The 25,468-nt window shown below is 38.9% G+C and overlaps 1 protein-coding gene across 1 annotated transcript in view; it reads right to left on the bottom strand.

Annotated features, from left to right (window-relative positions):
• AKR1D1 (aldo-keto reductase family 1 member D1) overlaps nt 1-6,942 on the bottom strand; it is a 43,236-nt gene extending 36,294 nt beyond the window's left edge. The window contains exon 1 of the mRNA XM_080818568.1: nt 6,746-6,942. Coding sequence (XP_080674694.1) covers nt 6,746-6,838 — 93 coding nt within the window. The 5' untranslated portion in view covers nt 6,839-6,942. The remainder of the gene's footprint in view (nt 1-6,745) is intronic.
• Between the last annotated feature and the right edge of the window lie 18,526 nt (nt 6,943-25,468).

Genomic DNA, 25,468 nt, shown 5'->3' with positions numbered 1-25,468 from the left:
GAACTTTGGTCTAAAACCTCATTTTTGGCCTTGGGTCTCCCATCTGTTCTCCTTAGCCTAGATCCGAGTGGTCGCCAGCTTTGGAGAGCTTCTCCCAGGGGTGTGTGGCCTTCAGCCAAGTTACTTCCTTCCAAGGCTCCTGCCAAATTAGTTTCCTCACAGCTACCAACCATGTTCAAGTCTTTGTTATTTTTTGCCTGATTTATTATGGAGGCCTTCTCGCCTGATCTCTATGTGTTCTGTCTCTTCTCATTTTAATTCACTGTAACTTGGGCAGGTTAATATTTTTGAAAAATAAACCTATGTTTTATGCCCTGGTATTTTTTTGTTACCCCTAATGGCACCCCCTCCCCATACCATTTTTTTGCGGCTTGGTGTACAGCACTAATTAACTCTGGAGAGGAATGGTATATATATATATATATATATATATATATATATATATATATATAATGGTGTGTGTGTGTGTATATATATGTATACATACACACCATATTCCATATATATCTATAGATAGATAGAAGGAAGGCAATATATACATATATAAACAAAATGCAGAGGCCATTTCTTGGTGTTTGATTTTTTTAAAGCCAAGTCTTCTGTGGCATGTGTGTGAGGGTGAGGAGATCCCATGTACTGGAAAGAACTCAGAACATGCTGAAAAAATAAAATAAAATAAAAAAAACTAAGTACATACACTATATTAAAAGTAAAAATAAACACCAACTGAATTCTTGACCCTCAGAATATTCGCCCACAGAGCATTTTACAAAACTCTAAATGAGCTGCTACTACTTAAAAATTAATAACTACTTTATAAGATTTCCTGAAAACTGTGAGAAAATCAGGGCACGCTGGACCCTTGCTTATGCATACAATCGGCTGTAGTGGAGAAAGTCGCTATCCTTGGACTGGTCAAGTGGACCTCTGGTTCTGCTTATTCTTGCTCTCGTGCCTGCATTAGAATGGAAAAGCAGGACAAAACAGAGAAATAGACTTAGCTCCCCAGGACACTTGATCGTACTTCCTGCCTGGTTCCTGGTCTCTTTAGGTAGAGGCTATAGAAGCACAATCACAAGACGAAGATTTTTTGCCTTTGCATCGTTCAACTTCAGCAAGAATCCTGATAAGTCTGTTTAGGAACAACCCCCACCCGCCATATCTGATCCCCCTCCCTGTGTAGTCAGGTTCATCATCTGCCACCATCAGCCCGGGTGATGTCTAGTTGGCTCACAAGAATCCCCCCTTATCCCTGACGTTTCCTCTCAGTAATTTTCCATCCACTGACCTTGGCTGTAAATTCCAACTTGCCCATGCTGGATTCAGAGTAGAGGCTCAACCTCTCTGCACCCCCTCATGCAAAATCCCATCACAGTGGTTCCTAGACCTATCATGACAGCACGTGCCTGTGAATAAAGTTCTCCTTTTCAAGCTGTAACAAGTGTCATTGCATTATTCTTTTCCTTCAACATGTGGTTCCCAGTGTATAATAAATATGCTTGGTATGAGAACAAAGTGAAACAAGGTTCCTTGGGTTGAGAAGAGGAGGAGGATTCGATGGGCATTGAGGAGAAAGCATGGGATATTTAAAGGATGGCAAAATCCTGAGAACAGTCCTAAGCCTGTGCCTCCCATCCCCTTCCAGCTCAGGGGCAGAATGGACTTGATGTTTAAGGCTCCCCCTTGGTACTCACGAAAGGTTTGGACTTCACCTCTTCTTTGCCCCAGATACAAAGCCTTCGGCTCACTCTCCAGACTATGAAAACTGTTTGCAGCTACAGAAATCTCAATGAGGACCACCCAGGAAGGAATACTGGATCATTTACAACCCCCAATCCACTTCCTAGGCCACTCCTTTCTCATAACTTGATGTTTCTTGATCTACCTTGTAACTGACTCGCTCATTGCTACTTTCACTTTTCAGTGAAAAGTGGAAAGTTTCATCTCTTAAAGCAGTTCAGCTTTTCCTTATATTTTAGTCATATGTGTCTCTTTCTCTGTAAAAACATTTACCAATGGTCCTGGACTTGTGTCATTTGCACATCTGGTAACATTCTTGAGTTTTACTTGAAGTTTTTGATAAATATGGGCTATTAACTCCATGGGCTGATGTTCATAAAAACAGAGTTAATTTCTATCAAAACTGAAAAAAGGAGTAAGATCCAAACTGTCACATGTCAGATCTTCTCAGATGGAGCTAGAGGGAAATCTGTTGGGAAGCTGTTATAAACTATCGCATTCCTGGATGAAAATATTCCGGGAAGCTTTCAAAAGGAAAAAAGTCATCTAGATAATTTGCACGTTTTTAGTTTTCATTAGTCATCACCAGGTGGCGTAATGAACAGAGCGCTTGGTGACACTAAGTGCTGGTCCCATCTTAAATTCTCTGAGTCTACAGGCATGAAACACCTTCCTAAGAAATTTGGGCACATTAAGAGAAAGAAAAATCTTTGAAAGACAGGAGAAGCTGGGCTGGGGCCCCTCAGACAGCTTCATGGTACTGTTCCTCCAAGTTGCTTTTCCAGTTCCTGTCTCTACACGCTCTGTTGGAATCTGACCCGGGCAGAGGTCAGAGGAGACATTGTTAGCCTTTCTGACTTTGGCTTTTCACGTCTGCTCTCACCCTTTCTCCCCCTGAAGATATGACGGGATCTTTCCCCGGCACTCTCCTCTCTGTAAAAAGTGAACAGGATCCCAGGACAGATACTGACTGACAGGACCCCAAACACAAAACACAAATGAATTTCAGGTAAAGAGTTACCTCAGCCTGGCATTTGCCTTCTACCCTTTGTTTGTGGAATGAGGGTTTGAAAAGACTCTCAGGCATGCCAAGTTGAGAAAACTTAATTTTGGCAGCAGACTTTGCCTTTAGGACTAAGACTGATTCTGAAGTTAAATTGAATTGAGTACTTTAATTTCAAGGTGGCTGACTTGGGCATGGGTAGTTCTAGCTCCTGCCTCATCAGTCCTGGGAAGATGATAAAGGAGTTAGCACTTGCATAGGTTGGAATAGAAAGCCATGAATCTGCTTTACGTGAGATAATCCATTCTCCCCACCCCTCATCTCCCTCTGCAGCCCAACAAACCTTACAGATACATGTGGTATATTTTCCGTGACATCAGAGTTTCTGATTTTGTGAGACCATTAACTCCATTGATTACTTTACAGTTGGTAATATTTCTGATCACAAATGTAGTTGGTGTATGCATTATCTTCATGTCTCATAGTATTCTTCTTACATCATATTGTCTAACTGGTGTATGTCTTATCTTCTGAAGTGAATTATAACTCTTTCTTGGGGAAATAACACATGATTCTGAATGTCTCTAACCTATAGCATTTAATATTACTAGACACCCAGAAAGTACTTAATAGTACTTATTGTTAGGCACAACACTTTGAGCCCGACTGAGTTTCAGGATACACACACACACACACAGACACACAGACACACACACACAAACACACACACACATACATTCTACATACTTTCAGGATGTATATTCCTATGTACTTTCATAAATAGAAATGCACAGAAAGTTATAGAAATTTGCAGTTTCATTGACATTAGATATATTCTTAACAGGCAATAGAGTTTAGGGATTAGGACATTGGATCTGGGGGACATCTGGATGGCTCAGTCAGCTGAGCGTCTGCATTCAGCTCAGGTCATGGTGCCAGGGTCCCCGGATAGAGCCCTGCTTGGGGCTTCCTGCTCCTCTGCAAGTCTGCTTCTCCCTCTCCCTCTGCCTGCCACATCCCTTGTTTGTGCATTCGCTCTCTGTCAAGTCAATCAATCAATCAATCAATCTTTAAAAAAAAAAAAAGAAGAATATTGGGTCTGGACCCAAAGTACATTTGTTCAAATCCAAACTCTGTTCCCTAGCACTGTAAGTTTGGAGCAATTTTATCTCTCTATACTTCAGCTTTATCATCTGTAAATGGGGTTACATGGTATATCTTTCATAACGTCTTGAGGATTACATTAGAAAATACATGTAATGTGAAGCCCTCAAAGGAGTTCCTGGTGCATGTTAAGTGTCCTCAAAGTGTTAGCTATTACTGTCATGTCTATTTACATCTTCCTAGCCTCACATGCTCACAAACATAGAGATCCCCTTTTATAAACTAATTAATTGGAAAGCATCAGCTGAATACCCATTACTTATTAAATACTACCTTGGAAATACAGAACTGAACAAGACATTCTCTCTTTCATAATGGATTTCACAGTCTTGTGGGGGCAGATTGTAGAGAAACAAGGATTACAATCCAGTGTGATAAGATCTACAGTAGAGTCAAGTAAAAGGGTCCATGTGAACACACAAGAGGGACAAGTGGTGGTGGCTGGAGGGATGGGATTCTAAGGAGTGGTGTCCTTGAGCTGAGTCTTGAAGGTTTAGTAGACGTTGACTAAGTGAAAAACCAAGAGAAAGGGTGTTCCAGGTAGAAGGCAGCATGTCCATAAGCATGGAGATGGGATAGTTGTTCCGGGAACTCAGGTGGTTATGTTTTACACACAGAGTGAAAGGTGGAAGAAGGGTGGTGGATTATGCTGGGCAGATGGATCTTGACTGAACCTTGAAAGCTCAGTGTGCAAGGTAAGGAATGGGGTCTCTACCCTGTAATTGGTAGAGAGCCACTGAAATAATTCAGCACAGAAGTGACATGATCAGATTTGGGTCTGAGAAAGATCCTGACAGCCCCAGTTTGGATCATGAATTAGAGGGGAGAAAATTGGGAGAATAACTTACTGATAAATTAAGAACCTAAACTAAGGGGCGCCTGGGTGGCTCAGTGGGTTAAAGCCTCTGCCTTCAGCTCAGGTCATGATCCCAGGGTCCTGGGATCGAGCCCCGCATCGGGCTCTCTGCTCAGCGGGGATCCTGCTTCCTCCTCTCTCTCTGCCTGCCTCTCTGCCTACTTGTGATCTGTCTGTCAAATAAATAAAAATAAAATCTTCAAAAAAAAAAATAACCTGAACTAAGGCAGTGACAAAGGAGATAGAGAGAATGGTGTGAACTGAAAACATATTTCTGAGATAAATTGAATAGCAATCATTTGGATATAATGTGGACAAGGAGAAACATGCGGAAGAGAGCAGAATGAAGGAATATGGTCACACTTCTGGCTTGGGGGGCTCAAAGTGATAGTGTTATTTTCTAGGAGGAGAAGCATTTCAGGGGCTGGGGGAAGGAGAGATGGATAGTGTAATTTTGTCATCTTGAGTTAGAGGTGTCCAAGGAAGACAGAGTACATACTTGACTGTGCAACAGAATTATCCAAAGAGCTTGTTAAGTGCAGTCTCTACCCCTTAAGATCCAGATTCAATAGAACAGAGGCGAAGCCTGAAGATCTGTATTTTTTTTTTTTAAATCCCCAAGTGGTTCTGATGTAGCCGGTCCACAGTTGTATGGGGACATATAACCCCCAAAATAGGAAATAGGTGTCTCTGCATGGATGTGGTCTGAGCCAAGGTTGTGAATGAGATCATAGACAGATAATGGGCAAAGTAAGAAGAGGAAGGGGCCAATGACTCAGACCCTGGTAATTGTTCCAACAGTGGTTTTCCTTTGCATTATCAAAAACAAGGGGACTGGGCAATTGCAGTGGAATGTGGGATTGTGATACAAGAGTTCGTTAACTAACTGGTTACTCTAGGCTTATTTTTCTTTTTCTGTCTTCCATTCTCTATGCTGCCCCAGAATTATCTTTCAAAAGTACTGATCTCATGATGCTTTTTCTTTGTTTCTAAACTTCACAGAATTCCTCCTCTTATACAGAGTGAAGTTCCAACTCCTTGGCATGGTATTCAAGGTCCTTTATGATCTAGTCTCAACCTGCATTTCCAGAGCCAGCTGCCGTTGCCTCCACCACTAATTCCTTGTGCCAGCCACTGCGGGCTTGGCCTTTGCTGGACATATCATTTATCGTTGTGCCTCTGTAATTCTCCTTTGCCCCAAATGCCCTGCCTCAGCTCTCTTTCTCTGCCTTCTAACTCGTAGTTAGCTTTCCGGAGGTCATTCCTACGTGATCACACAAATCTGATCTAATGCTACAAATCTGGTAGCATTTCTACACATATGATGGTTTATTCTGGTAATCAGCATTAAATTTGAATTGCAATGAGGAAAGCAGAAAGATATTTTTCTTATAAGTAGAAACTGTGTTTAAATGGAAGCCCACTCAATCCTGAAGGTCAAATTTAACAATTCTCTTGTCTGTGTTTTCGGACAAATAGTTTGTAGTTCTAGGATAGCATTTATTCTTATCTTCATCATTCTATAATTAGCTATTAAAGAATCTGCCTCCTCTATTTGATTTCTAATTCCTAGGTAGCACAGACACTGTTCCCTTCATATTCGAAGCTTCTATAGCCTAGTGCTATAGAACCTGGGAGGTTTTTACTAAGTATTTGTTAGAACTGGAAATTCTCAAATAAAAGTTTTAAAAACCCCACAAGTGGTAAACTCAAACTTCATGCGCCTCAGTTCACTCTAATAATCCGTATTCAGCTAAATTTCATCAAAGGAAGAAGAAAGGTCCTATCTTCTAAGCTTAAAGATAGTTTTAAATTATAAACTGATAAAGTTTTAACCTCTGGCTCAGTACTCATAATGCCAAATAGTACTCTGGAGATAACTTTCATTATAAAAAGTAAATCAATGAGATCCACTCAAAATGAGTTAAAGATTCTAGGAGAGTTTCAAAATATTAAAATAAAAGAGAGAGAGAGAAATTTACCAGCTTAGGTTCTGAGTATGTCCCAAGACCGATGACCGGAATGCTGTTTCCATCACTTAGAGGAATGCGGTGATTTACAGCGCTGAGGTACATCCTGGAGAGACTCTGGGTTTCAAATTTTAGCAGTGATTCTGGATGCCTCTAGAGGAGTCTCTTTGAAAAGATCTCCTAGGGCCCTATTAATCTAAGAAAGGAGAGCCAGAGGGAGGAGCAGTGGGAGGGAAGAGAGATTAGCAGATGTATTTCTCAACCTGTTTTTTTCCAGGTTGTTGTGAAAAGCCAGAGCTTGTTCTTTGAACTTTATCAGAGACATGTAAATAACATAATCCATTGAGAGCTGATGCTTACTTCTCTATACAGAGGGAAACCCCCAAAAGAAACAAATCTAGCTGGCTTCTACCAGTCAGGATGCTTTCATTGGCAAGTAACTAGCTGATCTCAAATTCTCTTAAATTATAAAGGACATTTATTGGTTCGTGTTTCTGAAAGCTTCAACATTAGGGCTGGCTTCAGGTGAGACTACAGCAGTTTCCCAGGACTTAACCTGGAGATTCTGATGTAGCAGAACTAAAAAGGGGTCTGGGATTTTATTACCTACTTAAGTTTGGGAAACACTGGGCTGGAGGAATAAGTGAGGCGGCCTGGAACCAGTTTTTTAACCTTCCAGTCCATGTCTGTGCCTCCTCGCTCTCTCAGCAGACTCACCCCTTACTGTTAAAGGTGACCGGTTCTTGGAGTGACATGGTTCCAGATACAAACTACGCAAAAAAGAGATTTTTACTTTCCCCATTGCTCACACAGCAGCCTAGCCATGGTCTTTTTGGTCTCTACTGCCTTTCTTGCTTCATGCGTGCATCACTAAGCCAATCATGATGGTCAAAGCAGACATAAAAGATTGATCACCTGCAGACAACTAGAAGCCATTTCTAAATTTAGAGTTGGGGTTAATGTCCTCTGGGTAGAATCTGGAGATTGTTAAGGAAAAGGAAAGAAGTAGTGGGTAGAGAAACAACTAACAAAAGTTTATTAGAATCTTCCTCCAAAGGATTGTTCTGTGTAAAAAATGTGAGCTTTGGACCCGGTAACCTCAAAGAGAACTGTGTTCAGGGTGGTGAAAGTGTGCTGAAGTTTCCCTAGAATTCACTTGTCCTCTCCCTGGGAACTGCCATTCTTGTTGATATACACATGACCAGCCAGTGGATATGATGATTTAAAGTAGGTTGGGGCAGCGTGAAACATGGGCAATAGTGGTCTTCAACATCATTTGTAAATTGATCCAACAAATACTTATAGTACATTTTTGTGTGCTTAGATGCTGGCTAGTATATGTTTCTCTATTTTTATTAGTATTCACTCTTTTAGCGTTTAGCTCAATGAACTTCTTGGATATTTAGATTCATGATTTTCATTTAATTTGGGAAGTTTGGAGGCATTATTTCTTCAAACGTTCTTTTAGTTTCTTCCTGTCCTCTCCATCCGGGACTACCATTATGTATATGTTGGTATACTTGATGGTGTCTCATAGGTGTCTTAAGTTGGGTTCAGTTATTTTTTCATTCTTTTCTCTTTTTTCTTCTTAAATTGGGTGATCTCAATGGATCTATCTTCAAGTCCCCTAATTCTTCTGCAGGCTCAAATCTACAGTTGAAATCCTTCAGTTAGTTTTCATTTCCATTATCATACTTTTAACCTCCAGAATTTCTGTTTGGTTCATTTTTACAATTTCTGTCTCTTTACTGATGTTCTGTATCTGGTGGGATGGGGTTTTCCTGGTTCTTTTGGTTCTTTCCTGTGACTTCCTTTTGCTCTTTGAGCATATTTAAGAGAGTTGATTTCACGTCTTTGTCTAGTAAGTCCAATGCCCCAACATCATGGACACTTGTAATTTCCTTTTTTCCCCTGTGAAAGAGCCATATTTTCTTGTTTCTTTGCATGCTCTGTAATTTTTTGGTTGAAAACTGGAGATTTTGAATATTATAGTGTGACAGCTCTGGAGACCAGATGTTTTCTCCTCCTCAGGGTTTATTGCCCCTGCTTGTTTGTGGGTTGTTATTGGTTGCTCTTTTACCATTTCTCTAAACTATTTGTTATGTGAAAGCGGTGTTCAGTGAACCTAGCAGTCATGGTCTCTTGGTGTTTTGACAGTTTCCTTCAACACTTGGAGCAAAAAAGAAAAAAAAAAAATTCTCTTAGTCTTTGCAGACCGGCCTCTTCGGGGCATGAGTTCAGTGCTTAACCCACACTGCTTACAATGCTGCCTTAGTCTTTGCTCCCAGCGTGCATGGAGCCTGAAGGCCAGTCGGAGATAAAAGCTGAGGGTCTTCTCAGGCCTTTATGACCACGTGCCTAGCTCTGACATTCTGTGTGGCCTTCTTGATTAAAGTGCCTCCACCCCCCACCCTCACGTATCTCCTTTCCCAATTTCTTCTTTCCCAGGCTTTTCAGTCTGTTGGTTGTCCCAACTAACTGCAGGCTGCCAGAGACAAAATGTCTTTCTTTTTCTTTAAGTTTATTTATTTAAGTCATCTCTACACCCAATGTGGGGCTCTAACTCACGACCCCGAGATCAAGGTCTGTACGCTGCATTGACTGAGCCAGCCAGGTGCCCCTAAAATTTCTTTCTTTAAATGCATACCACAAAAGCCTCCTGGGCAGCTACCTTTGTCCTAGGAACGTTTCCAGTTAGGCAAAATAAAAGCAAACACTTGCACGTTCCTTCACGGAGCCACCAGACAAGCTGGGACCCACAATGACAATTCTTTGAGAATAACATCTCCATTGTTTCCTGTGGCACTAGCATCCTGTACCAGGAGTGTGGGCTTAGTCCTCATGGCTGCCATGGATCAGGGTTGTGGGGGATGGTCAGCAGGCCATGTGAGGTCAAGAGAGGCCAGCACTCTCTCTTACTGCAAAGCAGCAGCTTCTTTCTTCACTAAGCATACCCCTGATTGTTTTAAGTTCTTGACTAGACTCCAAAGTTCTGCAAAAAAATGAGGCTGACACTTCTGCCTGCTCATTAGTTGTTTTTTGGTTTTTTTTATTTGCAATTTTTTATTTTATATTTTTTTAAATTAAATTTTATTTTTTCAGTGTTCCAAGATTCATTGGTTTTTTTTTTTTTGGTTTGTTTTTTTGTTTGTTTGTTTTTAAATATTTTATTTATTTATTTGACAGACAGAGATCATAAGTAGGCAGAGAGGCAGGCAGAGAGAGAGGAAGGGAAGCAAGCTCCCCGCTGAGCAGAGAGCCTAATGTGGGGCTCAATCCCAGGACACTGGGATCATGACCTGAGCCGAAAGGCAGAGGCTTTAATCCACTGAGCCACCCAGTTGCCCCCCAAGATTCATTGTTTATGCACCACACCTAGTGCTCCACACAATACATGCCCTCCTTAATACTCACCACCAGACTCACCCATCCCCCCACCCTCTCCCTTCCAAAACCCTCAGTTTGTTTTTCAGAGTCCACGTCTCTCATGGTTCGTCTCCCCCTCCGATTTCCCCCAATTCACTTTTCCTTTCCTTCTCCTGATGTCCTCCACAAGTAAGTGAAACCATAGGATAATTGACTTTCTCTGCTTGACTTATTTTAGTCAGCATAATCTCCTCTAGTCCCATCCATGTTGATACAAAAGTTGGGTATTGATCCTTTCTGATGGAGGCGTAATATTCCATTATATATATGAACCATATCCTCTTTATCCATTCATTTGTTGAGGGGCATCTTGGCTCTTTCCACAGTTTGGCTATTGTGGTCATTGCTGCAATGAACATTGGGGTACAGATGGCCCTTCTTTTCACTACATCTGTATCTTTGGGGTAAATACCCAGTAGTGCAATTGCAGGGTCATAGGGTAGCTCTATTTTTAATTTCTTAAGGAATCTCCACACTCTTTTCCAAAGTGGCTACACCAATTTGCATTCCCACCAACAGTGTAAGAGGGTTCCCCTTTCTCCACATCCCCTCCAACACTTGTTGTTTACTGTCTTGTTAATTTTGGCCATTCTAACTAGTGTAAGGTGGTATCTCAATGTGGTTTTGATTTGAATTTCCCTGATGGTTAATGATGATGAACATTTTTTCATGTGTTTGTTAGCCATTTGTGTGTCTTCTTTAGAGAATAGTCTGTTCATGTCTTTTATCCATTTTTTGATGTGATTATCTGTCTTTTGGGTGTAGAGTTTGAGGAGTTCTTTATAGATCTTGGACATCAGCCTTTTGTCTGTAGTGCCATTTGCGAATATCTTCCCCCATTCCGCGGGTTGCCTCTTTGTTTTGTTGACTGTTTCCTTTGCTTACAGAAGCTTTTGATCTTGATGAAGTCCCAAAAGTTCATTTTTGCTTTTGTTTCCTTTGCCTTTGGAGACCTGTCTTGAAAGAAGTTGCTGTGGCTGATGTCAAGGAGGTTACTGCCTATGTTCTCCTCTAGGATTTTGATAGATTCCTGCCTCACATTTGAGTTCTTTTATCCATTTTGAGTTTATCTTTGTGTAAGAGAATGGTTGAGTTTCATTCTTCTATACATAGCTGCCCAATTTTCCCAGCACCATTTATTGAAGAGACTGTCTTTTTTCCACTGGATATTTTTCCCTGCTTTGTCAAAAATTATTTGACCATAGAGTTGCCGGTCTATATCTGGACTCACTACTCTGTTCCACTGGTCTATGTGTCTGTTTTTATGCCAGTACCATTCTGTCTTGGTGATCACAGCTTTGTAGTAAAGCTTGAAATCAGGAAAGGCGATGCCCCCAGTTTTGTTTTTCTTTTTCAACATTTCCTTAGCAATTTGGGGTCTTTTCTGGTTCCATACAAATTTTAGGATTATTTGTTCCAGCACTTTGAAAATGCTGGTGGAATTTTGATCAGGATGGCATTGAAAGTATGGATTGCTCTGGGCAGTACAGACATTTTAACAATGTTTATTCTTCTGATCCATGAGCATGGAATTTTTTTCCATCTTTTTGTGTCTTCTTCAATTACTTTCATGAGTGTTCTTTAGTTCCTCAAGTACAGATCTTTACCTCTTTGGTTAGGTTTACTCCAAGGTATCTTATGGTTCTTGGTGCTATAGCACAATGGAATTGATTCTCTAGTTTCCCTTTCTATATTTTCATTTTTAGTGTATAAGAAGGCAACTGATTCTGTACATTGATTTTGTATTCTGCCACATTACTGAATTGCTGTATGAGTTCTAGTAGTTTGGGGGTGGAGTCTTTTGGGTTTTCCCTCTCTCATCTGTGAAGAGAGAGCATTTGACTACTTCTTTGCCAATTTGAATACCTTTTATTTCTTTTTGTTGTCTGATTGCTGTTGCTAGGACTTCCAGTACTATGTTGAACAACAGTGGCAAGAGTGGGCATCCTAGTCGTATTCCTGATCTCAAAGGGAAGGCTATCAGCTTTTCCCCATTGAGAATGATATTCACTGTGGGTTTTTCATAGATAGATTTTATGAAGTTGAGGAACGTTCCCTCTATCCCTATACTTCGAAGAGTTTTTTTAATCAGGAACGGATGCTATATTTTGTCAAATGCTTTTTCTGTATCAATTGAGAGGACCATGTGGTTCTTCTCTCTTCTCTTATTGATTTGTTCTATTACATTGATTGATTTGTGAATGTTGAACTGCCCTTGCATCCCAGGGATAAATCCCACCTGGTCATGGTGGATAATCTTTTTAATGTCCTGTTGGATCCTATTAGCTAGGATCTTGTTGAGAATCTTGGCATCCATAGTCATCCAGATATTGGTCTGAAATTCTCCTTTTTGGTGGGGTTTTTGTCTTGTGTGGGGATCAGGGTAATGCTGGCTTCAAAAAAGAGTCTGGAAGTTTTTCTTGTTTCTATTTTTTGGAACAGCTTCAGGAGAATAGGTATTATTTCTTCTTTGAATGTTTGGTAGAATTCCCCAGGGAATCCACCAGGTGCTGGGCTTATGTTTTTTGGAGGTTTTTGATCACTGCTTCAATCTTGTTACTAGATATTGTTCTATTCAAGTTGTCAATTTCTTCCGGTTTCAGTTTTGGAAGTTTATAGGTTTCCAGGAATGCATCCACTTCTTCTAGGTTGTTTAACTTATTGGCATATAGCTCTTGATAATAATTTCTTTCTTTTTAAAACACATTTTATTTATTTATTTGTTTGTTTATTTGTCAGAGAGAGAGAGAGTGTGTGTGAGCACAGAAGCAGGCAGAGAGGCAGGCAGAGGCAGAGAGAGAAGCGGACTCCCTGCCAAGGGAGGAGCCCGATGTGGGACTTGATCCCAGGACCCTGGGATCATGACCTGAGCCGAAGGCAGTGGCTTAACAGACTGAGCCACCCAGGCATCCCTTGATAATTCCCGATGATTGTTTCTATTTCCTTGGTGTTGGTCGTGATCTCTCCCCTTTCATTTGTAATTTTATTAACTTGGGTCCTCTCTCTTTTCTTTTGGATTAGTTTGGCCAGTGGTTTATCAATCTTAATAATTCTTTCAAAGAACCATCTTCTAGTTTCGTTGATGTGTTCTACTATATCTCTAGTTTCTAACTCATTAACCTCTGTTCTAATCTTAATTATTTTCCTTCTTGTGCATGGGGTTGGCTTAATTTGTTGTTGATTTTCCAGTTCTTTAAGGTATAAAGAGAGTTGATGTATTCGGGATTTTTTAGTTTTTTTGAGTAAGGCTTGGATGGCTATGTATTTCCCCCTTAGAACTGCCTTTGCCATATCCCATAGGTTTTGGACTGATATGTCTTATTCTCTTTGGTTTCCATGAGTTGTTTAAGTTCTTCTTTGATTTCCCGGTTGATCCAAATATTCTTGAGCGGGATGGTCTTTAGCTTGCAAGTGTTTGTATTCCTTCCAAACCTTTTCTTGTGGTTGAGTTCCAATTTCAAAGCACTGTGGTCTGAGAATATGCAGGGAATAATCTCAATCTTTTGGTATTGGTTGAGCCCTGATTGCGGCCCAGTATGTGGTCTATTCTGGAGAAAGTTCCATGTGTGCTTGAGAAGAATGAGAATTCTGTTGTTTTAGGGTGGAATGTTCTGTATATATATATGAGGTCCATCTGGTCCAATGTGTCATTCAAAGCTCTTGTTTCTTTATTGATTTTCTGCTTGGATGATCTATTACTGAGAGTGGTAAGATCCCTTACAATTAATGTATTCATATCAATATGACTCTTTATTTTGATTAACAATTGGCTTATGTAGTTGGCTGCTCCCATATTGGGGGCATAAATATTTGCAGTTGTTATATCTTCTTGGTGGATAGACCCTTTAAGAATGATGTAGTGTCCTTCTGTATCTCTGACTACAGTCTTTAGCTTAAAATCTAATTTATCTGATAAGAGAATCGCTACCCCAGCTTTCTTTTGAGGCCCATTGGCATGAAAGATTGTTCTCCATCCCTTCACTTTCAGTCTGGATGTATAATTGGGTTCCAAATGTGTCTCTTGTAGACAGCATATGAATGGGTCCTGTCATTTTATCCATCTGCAACCCTGTGCTGTTTTATGGGATCATTTAGGCTGTTCACGTTGAGAGTGATTATTGAAAGATAAGCTTTTATTGACATCATGTTGCCTGAGAAGTCCTTGTTTATAGAGATTGTCTCTAAATTTCTGTTCTATGTCACTCTTGGGTTCCTCTTTTATAGAACCCCCCCACCTTGATATTTCTTGTAGTGCAGGATTGGTGGTCACATACTCTCTTAAATCCTGTCGGTCTTGGAAGCTCTTTATCTCTCCATCCATTTTGAATGTAAGCCTTGCTGGATAAAGTATTCTGGGCTGCATGTTTTTTCTCATTTAGTTCCTTGAATATGTCTTGCCAGCCCTTTCTGGCTTGCCAGGTTTCTGTGGACAGGTCTGATGTTACTCTGATGGTCCTTCCTCTGTATGTAAGAAATCTCTTCCCCCTAGCTGCACTTAAGATAGATCTCTTGTCTAAAACTATGATTCATGAATTTCACAATAAGTGTCTGGAGGTCTTTCTAGACTCATTGGTCTTGGCGGGGTTAGTGTCCTTTCTGCCTCTAGGACACGAAAACTTGTTCCATTCCCCAGATTAGGGAAATTTTCATCCAGAATTTGTTCAACTATACTTTCTAGTCTTCTCTCTTTCTCCACCCTCTCAGGGATCCCAATAATAATAATAATTGGAACATTTCATGGCATCATTTATTTCTTTAATTCTGCTTTCATGGCTTCTAAGCTGTTTGTTCCAGGCCTCCTCCTGAAACTTCTTCTCTATCATTTTGTCTTCTAGATCACTAATTCAATCTTCTGTCTCATTTACCCTAGCTCTCCACTGCTGTCTTCTGCCCCTGTGGAGATCCAGAAATGTATAATCTTACATCTCAGGCTGATTTCATGGGTGTTCAAACTGTTCTGGTAGATACTTAACTCACTTTAGGGGACTGGTTGAAACAGGGTCTCCTACTTCTCTGCCATCTTGCCCCTCCTCCCCTCATTCGTTGTTTTTTTAGTTGTTTAAAAGGACAGTTGTTTAAAAGGACAGAGCCCTGGAGTTCCCTATTCTGCTACTTTCCTCTTTTCATTTTTTAAAAAAGATTTATTTATTTTGAGGGGGACAGAGGAAGAGAGAGAGAGAGAATCTTAAGCAGGCTCCGCCCCTAGCATGGAACTTGACTTGGCACTCCGTTGCATGACCCTGAGATCACCACCTGCGCCAAAATCAAGAGTTGGACACATAACCAGCTGTGCCACTGAGTCACGCTTCCTCTTTTCATTTTTAAAAATACTTTTTATTTCTGTTTTGAGATTGGATTATTTCCATCGACATATTCAGGTTCCCTAATGTTTTCCTCTCTCTTCTTTCCTCCATTCTGCTACTGAGTCCATCCAGTGAGTTCTTTTTTCTTAGATGGACTTGATTTTTTAGGGAAGTTTCAGGTTTACAGCAAATTTGAGCAGTAAGTACAGAGGTGTCCCATCTGTTGCCCTACTTTTCCCACTATCAACATCCCCGACAAGAGTAGTACATTTGCTACAATTGAGGTACCTGTTTGAATTACTATCCACCAAAGTCCATAGTTTACATTAATATTCAGTGTTCACATTGTACCTTCTATGGATTTGGAAATATGGATAATGTCATGTATCTGGTATCATACAGAATAATTTGACTGCCCTAAAAATCCTCTGTTTTCTGCTTATTCTTCCCTCTCTCCTTCCTAATCCCTGGCAGCCACTGATCTTTTTCCTGTCTCCTGTTTTGTCTTTTTTTCAGAGTATTGTACAATTTTTCAAATTGGTTTCTTTCACTTAGTAATACACACAGGAGTTGCTCCGTGTCTTTTCCTGTCTTGGTAGCTCATTTGTTTTTAGTGGTGAATTACATTCCATTGTCTGGATGTACCACAGTTCTGTCTGTCTGCACCGTGGTGCCCACTTTCTGATGGGTGAGGGATACTGAGAGACTCCAATGGTACATGAGTTCTGCTCCCCCCCACCACTTCTATCTACAACTATTTATTTTTCAAACTCCTGAAATAACCTTTTCATATACATTTCACATTTTTTCCTATTCAGTGACACTTTATCACATTTTGACTACTCAGAAAAACTAAATCTTTGTTCAAAAAGAACTAACGATTGGGGTGCCTGGATAACCCAGTTGGTTGGGCATCTGGACTCTTGATCTCAGTTCAGGTCTTGATCTCAGTGTTGTTGGAATCATGCATTCTATAATTCTGGGAAAGCTATCTTTGTTCCCAGAAGGCTTAGACGTCTTTCCTCTAGACCCTTTGAACATCTTGCAGCTGGACTTCAATTGTCACTTAGTGTGTGTTATTGAGATGTTCTCATTATTGTTTTTATGTTTTCTAGATAGGCTGAAGATCTCCCCTGCAAGGCTGATGTTCTTTCATGGCAAAAAAACAAAACAAAACAAAACAAAACAACCAACCAACCAAACAATAAAAACACCACAAAAACTGCTAGAGAATGTTTACCACCTGTGATACACCTTCCACAATCTCCAGTCATGGAGTCTCCCACTTCACTGGACAAATCATACGAACCATAATGAAATCTTTCAAACCCCTTGGAATTCTGTCAGTATACAACCTGCTGCTGATCCCTTGTTTTGTGCTACTATGGCCAACTACTGTTAAGTCTCTAATGTCTTACGTTCAAGCCTTTGTTCTATAGAGCATGGTGACCAGGTATTTTAGAAATGTCATCAGAGGAAGACAGCCTTCAAGCCTTCAAGCCCCACTGAAAGGGACCTTACCAAGTGTTCTTGACCACTGACACTGCTGCAAAACTAGAAGGTATTGAGCCTTGGGTACACATCTCACAGTTGAAAAATTCTGGTCCTGTACAGGCACTGGAGATCCCTAAATCAAATTGACCAGGAAGAGAAGTAGCTGACATCAAGAAGTAGCTATCTCTGACATCTGTCAACTGACATCTGACATTGGGCAGACTACTTCTGATATCTGTCAGCTGACATCTGACATCTGACATTGGGCAGACTGCTTCTGCCCCAGACAATGCATCAAGACTTCATACTTTAACTAGACATCAAAGCGTTTCTCCTTCTTCTCCTTGCCTTTACTCTGGCATTGGCCTGTGAAGATAACACCCTCATCTTTATCTCCCAGATCATTCCTAAGCAGTGGTGACCTCTGGAGTTTTAAACAACCTTTTATTTCAGACTAAGAGAAAAATCTAATTTTGCCCCTCACTTTCAAAAGTAAAATAAGAGATCTCATTGGTCAACTCCCGCCCCTGAATTTATATTGTTAGGTTAGAAAGGACCTAGCAGGAGATGTTCATGATTCAGGATTCGCTTTTTTGGTAAGTCTCTACTTCCCTGGTTAGGTGTAAATATAATTGAGGCTATAATGAACAACTTCTTCTTATTTCTTGAAATTATTGCAGGATCTGCTGCTAAAACAATAGCAGCCCAAAGAAGATCCTTAAACTCTCTGGCCAAAGTTTTTCTTAATAAGATAGTCCCTGATTATCTTTTAGCTGAGCAAGGAAGAATACTCATCTGCTCTACACTTTGACAATAGAAAACAACACTTCAATTGATGTAGCCCAAATCTCCTTTTCCCAAAAGGTTTCCTTGTCACTCAAATGCAGTCCCAGGCTTAAAGATATATGAGGATATGAGACTCCCCACTCTGAGGGACATGATGGACCTAGAGCGGGTACTAACAACTCTGGCAACACAATGGGACCAAAACCAAAAGATTGATCTTTGATGTTTTCTTGTCAAGAAAGATCTGGATCAAAGGGAGGAAGTCTAAAAGGAGATTTCACAATGGAAAAAGCAAGTTTAGTTAAAAGAGTCTCTTTTAAAATAGGGTCAGAAGACCATATGGGAGAAGGAACTTATTCATGGTCTTATCAGAGAGACCATGCATGACCTGTTTGCCAACTGCAGGCCTTCAGCCTGGATTTAAACTCCCTCTTCACCATGACCTGAATTGTTCTCATGCTTCACATTTAAAGAAGCCAATGCAATTCGACAAATTTCAATCTATTCACATATTAACTCAACCATCCTGGTTAATTTAGTTTTAATTCCTATTTTGTATAATGGACCTGACTGAGAACTACTCTTATAACCTTTTGCTTTTATAACCCTGCCCTCTCTTTGTCTTCTTTGTAATAAAATTTAGGTTTCTATCTGAATCCATGTTTCCTGAATTGCAATTCTAATTGTCCAAATGCCTGTCTCCTTTAATTTTTAATGAATTCTTTCTTGGTTGATACCATTTTGCTTGAGATTTTATGAGAGACTTCTAGAAAGAGAAAATGATGATGGCAGTATAGTGTTTGAATCTTTTCAAATGCCCTCAGACTAGAGAGAGAGAAACCAGGAGGGAAAAAGAAAAAAAAAAAAAACAAAAAACAGACAACTTCAATAAAATTGGTGACAAAGTAAACTCCATGAAACTTAGAACACCAGTGGGTGGGGCTTTATGCCCTAAAAATGTAGGATCCTGTGTAACTCAGATTTAGTCTATGTAGAAGTTGTGGATGGAGCAGGTAGAGAAGTTCTGATATCCATAGGGTGTCCCCAGAATGCAGAAATTCCCCCCCAAACTCTTGAGTCATTAAAGAGAGCACCTACATCTGACTGGAAGCCTCAGGAAGCAAATATGAAGATAACCACTGAAATTCAGAAATGGAGACCCGGTATATGGGTAAACACAAACAGCCCATGAATACTGCCTAAGGTTTGCAGGAAGATCAGCAAGACTTGAGGGACTGTAATCCTTTAAGGACCTCAGCAATGTCTGGAAAAACTCACTTCAGTAAAAGCAATATATTTGGAGGAAAATACTGCTGGGAGTAGAGTAAAACACTGAGAACAAGGGAGAAAAATGTTCCAGCTACTGGCAGAATGGACCAAGAGAAAGCAGATCTCAGAACTGCAGAAGTGGCTTCATGGGGAGATCCTATTTTTGGATTCTTGATGGTAACAACAGAGGCCTTCCCCAGTAGTGAAGATAGGAAAACTATTCTGGCTTACTCCCACCCTCTATAAAAATACTAAATACAGAATCCTTCTCAGACAAAAAATAGAAGAAAACATTTTACTTAAATATGAACAACAGAAAAGGATTGCAATCAAACCACATAGAGAGATGTCAAAAGAACATGATGAAAATGAAGTGCCTAATATCAACATATACAAAAACCACACCAGAAAAAAAGTGATCATTCAACATCTTTAAACTGCAAACTAATATTACAAAATGTGTTAGAAATTACAACTTTTATATCTTTTTATCCTGTTTTCTATGTTTAGTATACTCGTAACAAAAATGTATGTTTTTCCTTGTAGCCAGACAAACTGATTATAAAAACCATGTAGAAAATATCTGAGTAGCAAAGAAAACACTTCAAGAACAGGAGTGGGGGGACTCGTTTTAAAAGGTTTAAAAAAGTGGGTGACCTTACAAATATAGAGAGAAAACACTCCTATATTCAAAATTCAAAGACTATAATAATAAAAATATGTGTTCAGACATTTAGGACATTTAAGTTGGATCAGTATTCCTAGTTAATGAACAGTGTTTAAAAACTGAAGAAGAGTAGTAATAACACAGTAAGTGACTTTCAAAACCAAATGTTCAGATTAAAAGAAACAATGAAAATACTAAGATTTGTACTAAAATAGTAAGGTTAATTCTTCTGACAAATATTAAGTGCATACAACGTGCCAGGCATTATTCACATGCTGGAACACTGAGGGTCCTGTTGATATAAATGATGGAAGCCAAGATGGCAGGGTGTGAGAGGGGAGCAGTCTTTCCCTAACTCCTTGGAACCCAAATACGTACACAAAATCACAGAAAGATTTACTGAATTGAGATTCCTCCCCTTTCTACTCTGAACCCTCCTAACATCTCCTGAAGTGAAAGTTTACCATGTGGTGGTAGAGAAAGGACACTGTCAAACTCAGTTTAAAGGACACATGCTGAAAATAGCCAAACGGCTAACAGCTACATGAAAAGATGCTCAATCTCACTAATCATTAGGGAAATGCAAATTAAAACCATAATGAGCTATCACCTCCCACCTGTTAGAATGGCCACCATCAAGAAGACAAGAGATACCAGTGTAGGTGAGGATAACCCTCTTGCACTGTTGGTGGGAATGTAAATGGGTGCAGCCTCTATGGAAAACAGCATGGAGTTTTCTCAGAAAGTTAAAAATAGGAATACCGTGCAGTTCTAGTAATTCCACTACTGAGTATACACCCAAAGGAAATGAAAACAGGGTATCAAAGAGATATCTGCATTCCGAGGTTTATCGTAGTGTTATTTACAATAGCCAAGATATGTAAATAACCTGAGTGCCCATCAATGTATGAATAGATAAAATGTGATGCATTTCTCTCTCTCTCTCTCTCTCTCTCTCTCTCTCTCTCTCACACACACACACACACACACACACGAATATTATTTAGCCATGAGAAAGAAGGAAGTCCTGCCACTTTAGAAGAAATGGATGGCCCTTGAAGATGTTATACGAAGTGAGATAAGTCAGACAGAGAAGACAAATACTATACAACATGCATGGAATCTTAAAAAGCTTAACTCATAAAAACAGAGTAAAAACTTGCAACTGTGGTAAATAAGTCTAAGAGATGTAATGCAATATAGGTAATGTAATGCAATATAGGCAATGTAATGCAATATAGGCAATGTAATGATGTAAAGATGTAATGAACATAGGCAATAATATTGTATTATAATCACCAAACTTGCTAAGAGACTAGATCTTAAATTATTCCAACCACAAATAAGAAATGATAATTATGTGATGTGACAGAGGTGCTAAGTCTGCTACAATGACCATCATATCACAACATATAAATGTATCAAATCAGGGCACCTGGGTGGCTCAGTAGGTTGAGCATCTGACTTGATTTAGGCTCAGGTCATGATCTCAGGGTCCTGAAATTGAGACCTGCCTCAGGCTCCACTCAGTGTGGAGTCTGCTTATCCCTCTCCCTCCCCCTGCTTGAACATTCTCTCTTTTTCTCTCTCTCTCAAATAAATAAAATCTTAAAAAAATAATAAAATGACCCTTAAACATGTTAAAAGTTGTTCAACCTCTTTCATAATAAGGGAAATGAAAATTAAAACTAAATTGAGACATTATTTTTTGACATATTAGACTGTAAAAAAATTTGTCCTATTGGAGATATGAGGAAGCAGGAATTTTCACACTTTGATGATGGGAATGCAAGATGGTACACTCCTATGGAGGGAAATTTGGCATTACCTAGTAAAATCAAATATGCATTTACTCACTGATCCAGAAATCCCTCTTCCAGGAAACTATCCATAGTTACATTGGCAAAAGCATAAAATTATGTGTGCACAAGCATTCACTGTATAAATTATTCATATTTGCAAAATACTAGAAAAAATCCAAAAGAACCATTTGACAAAGACTATATTTGCTGGCCCTAGAGCTGAGTCTTCAGTGCTGCATTCCACAGTTTAATTAAGCCAGCTGCTTCTGCTTGAAGGTTAGACCATGCTGTGTGTGGACATGAGCCCACTGCCATTCTTTCTTTGCCAATAAATGTGATCTCTGGACAGAGGTATTGTTGTTTGGTAAATAAATGCAATAGATAAAGTATTCTGTAAATTTCCACTTTCTCGAAGAAATGTTGTGAGCAAGAAAAGCAAACCTGTGTCATATGTCCATTTCATGGCCATTTCATGGCCAGTTTTGATGCCCGGAAGTATGAGCCTTCCTAGTTTGTTCTTCTTTTCCAAGATTCTTTTTTTTTTTTAAAGGATTTTACTTATTTATTTGACAGAGAGAGAGAGACAGAGAGATCACAAGTAGGCAGAGAGGCAGGCAGGGTGGCGGGGGAAAGCAGGCTCCCTACTGAGCAGAGAGCCTAATGCAGGGCTCGATCCCAGGACCTTGAGATCATGACCTGAGCTGAAGGCAGAGGCTTAACCCACTGAACCACCCAGGCGCCCCTCCAAGATTGTGTTTGCTATTCATTGTCCCTTGCAATTCCACCTGCATGTGGTGTCTAGTTTTTTTAGTATCATTTGTTGTAAAGACTTTCCTTTGGCCATTTATTTACCTTTGCTCTTTTGTCAAGGATCAGCTGACCATGTCTGTGCATGTGTATTTCTGGGCTCTTGATTCTGTTCTACTGATCTGTTGTTTCATCAACATCACACTGTTTAATTACCCATAGATTAATGAATTACCTACAGATTTTTTCTATGTAACAATCTTTTTATTTGTGGCTCATGTAGTGGTGGAACCAAAGGATTTTTATTCTTGTTTGCAAGCATGGATTTTATTAACAATAATTCAGGAAAGAATTAATCATCTGAATAAACCTAGATTAACTCTGCCTTTGACTTTTATATGATATAAGTAGTTTATAAGATCAGACAAAAATTGTATTGTGAATTAATAAATTTTGTAAACATTTGGAAATATGCAGGTTAAGTGGCTACCACTTTTTTTTCAATGAACAGACTTTATTTGTAGAGCAGTTTTATGTTTACAGAAAAATGAGCATATAGATTTCCCATGTTAAGCCTCTACCCCCAGTTTTACCAATACATTTGTTATAATTGATCCAATATGGATACATCATTATTAACTAAAGTCCATAGTTTATGTTAAGCTTCACCGTGAGTTGCATAGTCTATGGATTTTGACAAATGCATGATGACATGTACCCACCACTGCATATCCCACAGATCAGCTCCACTGCCCTCAAAGTCCTCTGTGCTCCAACTATATTCATTTCTTCTTCAACCCTCTGTGTAACCACTGATCTTTCACTGGTTATTTATTTATTTATTTATTTTTCTATCATTGTGGCTTTTCCATTTCCAAAATTTCATATTGTTGGAATCATCCAGGATGCAGGCTTTCCCAATTGAATCCTTTGGCAATGTGCATATCCTTTTGTGCCTTGATAGCTCATTTCTTTTTTGTCATTGGATAATATTCCAATGTATGGATACCAGTTTGTTGATCCATTCCCTCATTGAAGGACATCTTGGTTGCTTCTAAGTTTTAGTAATTAAAAATAAAACTATTATAAACATTCATGTGTGGGGTTTTGTGTGGCTATAAGCCTTGTCAGCATTTTAGTGTTGGTGTTTTGCATTTTAGCCTTTTAACATGTGTAATGGTATCTCATTGTTGTTTTAATTTGAAATTCCCTGATGACATATGATGTTGGGCATCTTTTTGTATGTTTATGTGTCATCTGTGTACCTTCTTTGGTGAGGTGTCTGTTCAGATATTTTGCTCTGTTTTAAATTGGGTTGTTTGTTTTCTTATTAATGAGTTTGCATTCTTTTTATTATTTTGGGTTGGATACCAGTTCTTTATCACATATGCATTGTGCACAAGTTTTTCCCCATCTGTGACTTGTTTTTTTCTTTCTCTTAACTGTATCTCTTTCTTGCAGCAGAAGTTTTAAAATTTTCACGAAGTCACCCTTAGTCCATTTTTTCATTTGTGGGTCATACTTTTGGTGTTGTATAAAAAAACTCATTGCCACCTAGGTTTTCTATTATGCTACAACCAAGAAATTTTATAGTTTTGCAGTTACATTTAGGTGTATGACCCATTTTGAGTTCATTCTTGTGAATAGTGTAAGATCTATCTGTATATTTATTTATTTATTTATACATAGCTATCTAGTTGTTCCCAGCACAATTTGTTACAAAAGTATCCTTTATTGATTGCCTTTGTTCCTTTGTCAAAGGTCAGAGACTAGTCCCTTGATCTGTTTGTTTATTCTGTTGGGAACACCTCACCCTCATGATTATAGTAGCTTTAGAATAACCTCTGAAGTCAGACAGTATCAGTCCTCTGACTGTTCTCCTTCAATACTATGTTTGCTATTTGGGGTCTTTCCTCTGTCTTTGTTCTTCAATATTGTGTTGGCTATTCTGGGTCTTTTGCTTTTCCATATAAACTTTAGAATTACTTTGTTCATATCCACAAAATAACTTGCTGGGATTTTGATTGGGATTGTGTTGAATCTATAGATCAAATTATGAAGAATTGACATCTTGATTATATTGAGTTTTCCTGTCTACGTACATGGAATACTCATCATTGATTTAGAATTTTTATTTCATTCATCAGTTTTGTAATTTTCTTCATATAGATCTTGTGGATATTATTTGTTTAATGTTTATACTTATACATATACATATATTTATTTAAGTATTTTACTTTTTATGTGCTAATGTAAACATTACCGTGTTTTAAAAATCAAATTCCAAGTGTTCATTGCTGGTATATAAGAAAGCATTTGATTTCTGTGTATTAATCTTCTATCCTACAAACTTGCCATAATTGCTTATTAGTTCCAGGAGATTTTTATTTGATTCTTTGGGATTTTCTACACAGACGGTTATGTTATTTGCAAACAAAGGCAGTTTTATTTCTTCCTTCACAATGTGTATATCTTTTATTTCCTTTTCTTGTCTTGTTGTATTACCTAGGACTTCCAATAAGATGTTGAACAGTAGTACTAAGAGAAGACATCCTTTACTTGTTACAGATTTAATTAGGAAAGCATCTAGTGTTTCACTAGTAGCTACTAGCTGTAGGCTTTTGAAGACCTTCTTTATCAACTAGGAGTTGAAAACTAGGAGTTTTCTCTACTCCTAGTTTGGTGAGGGTTTTTACCATGAGTGGGTGTCATAAATGCTTTTTCTGTATCTATTTTTCTGTATCTATTCTGTATCTATTACACTTTTTCCTCTTTAGCTGTATCTATTCCTGTATCTATTCCTCTTTTTCTGTATCTATTTTTCTGTATCTATTCTGTATCTATTACACTTTTTCCTCTTTAGCTGTATCTATTCCTGTATCTATTCCTCTTTTTCTGTATCTATTTTTCTGTATCTATTCTGTATCTATTACACTTTTTCCTCTTTAGCTTGTTTATGTGATAAATTACATTAATTGATTTTTGAATGTTGAACAGGTCTTGCATACCTGTGAATAAACAAATAAACCCCACTTGGTCATAGTATATAATTTCTTATATATGGTTGAGTTCAAACTGCTAATATTTTGTTGAGGATTTTTGCATTAAAACTTGTGAGATATATTCATCTGTAGTTTTCCTTTCTTGTAATGTATTTGGTTTTGGTATTAAGGTAATTCTGACCTCATAAATAAATTAGGAAGTATTTGCTTTGCTCCTGTTTTCTGTAAGAGATTGTAGA

The sequence above is a fragment of the Martes martes genome (assembly GCF_963455335.1).
Source record: "Martes martes genome assembly, chromosome: 11".
Taxonomy (NCBI): Eukaryota; Metazoa; Chordata; class Mammalia; order Carnivora; family Mustelidae; genus Martes; species Martes martes.
This window is presented reverse-complemented; position numbering and strand designations above follow the sequence as displayed.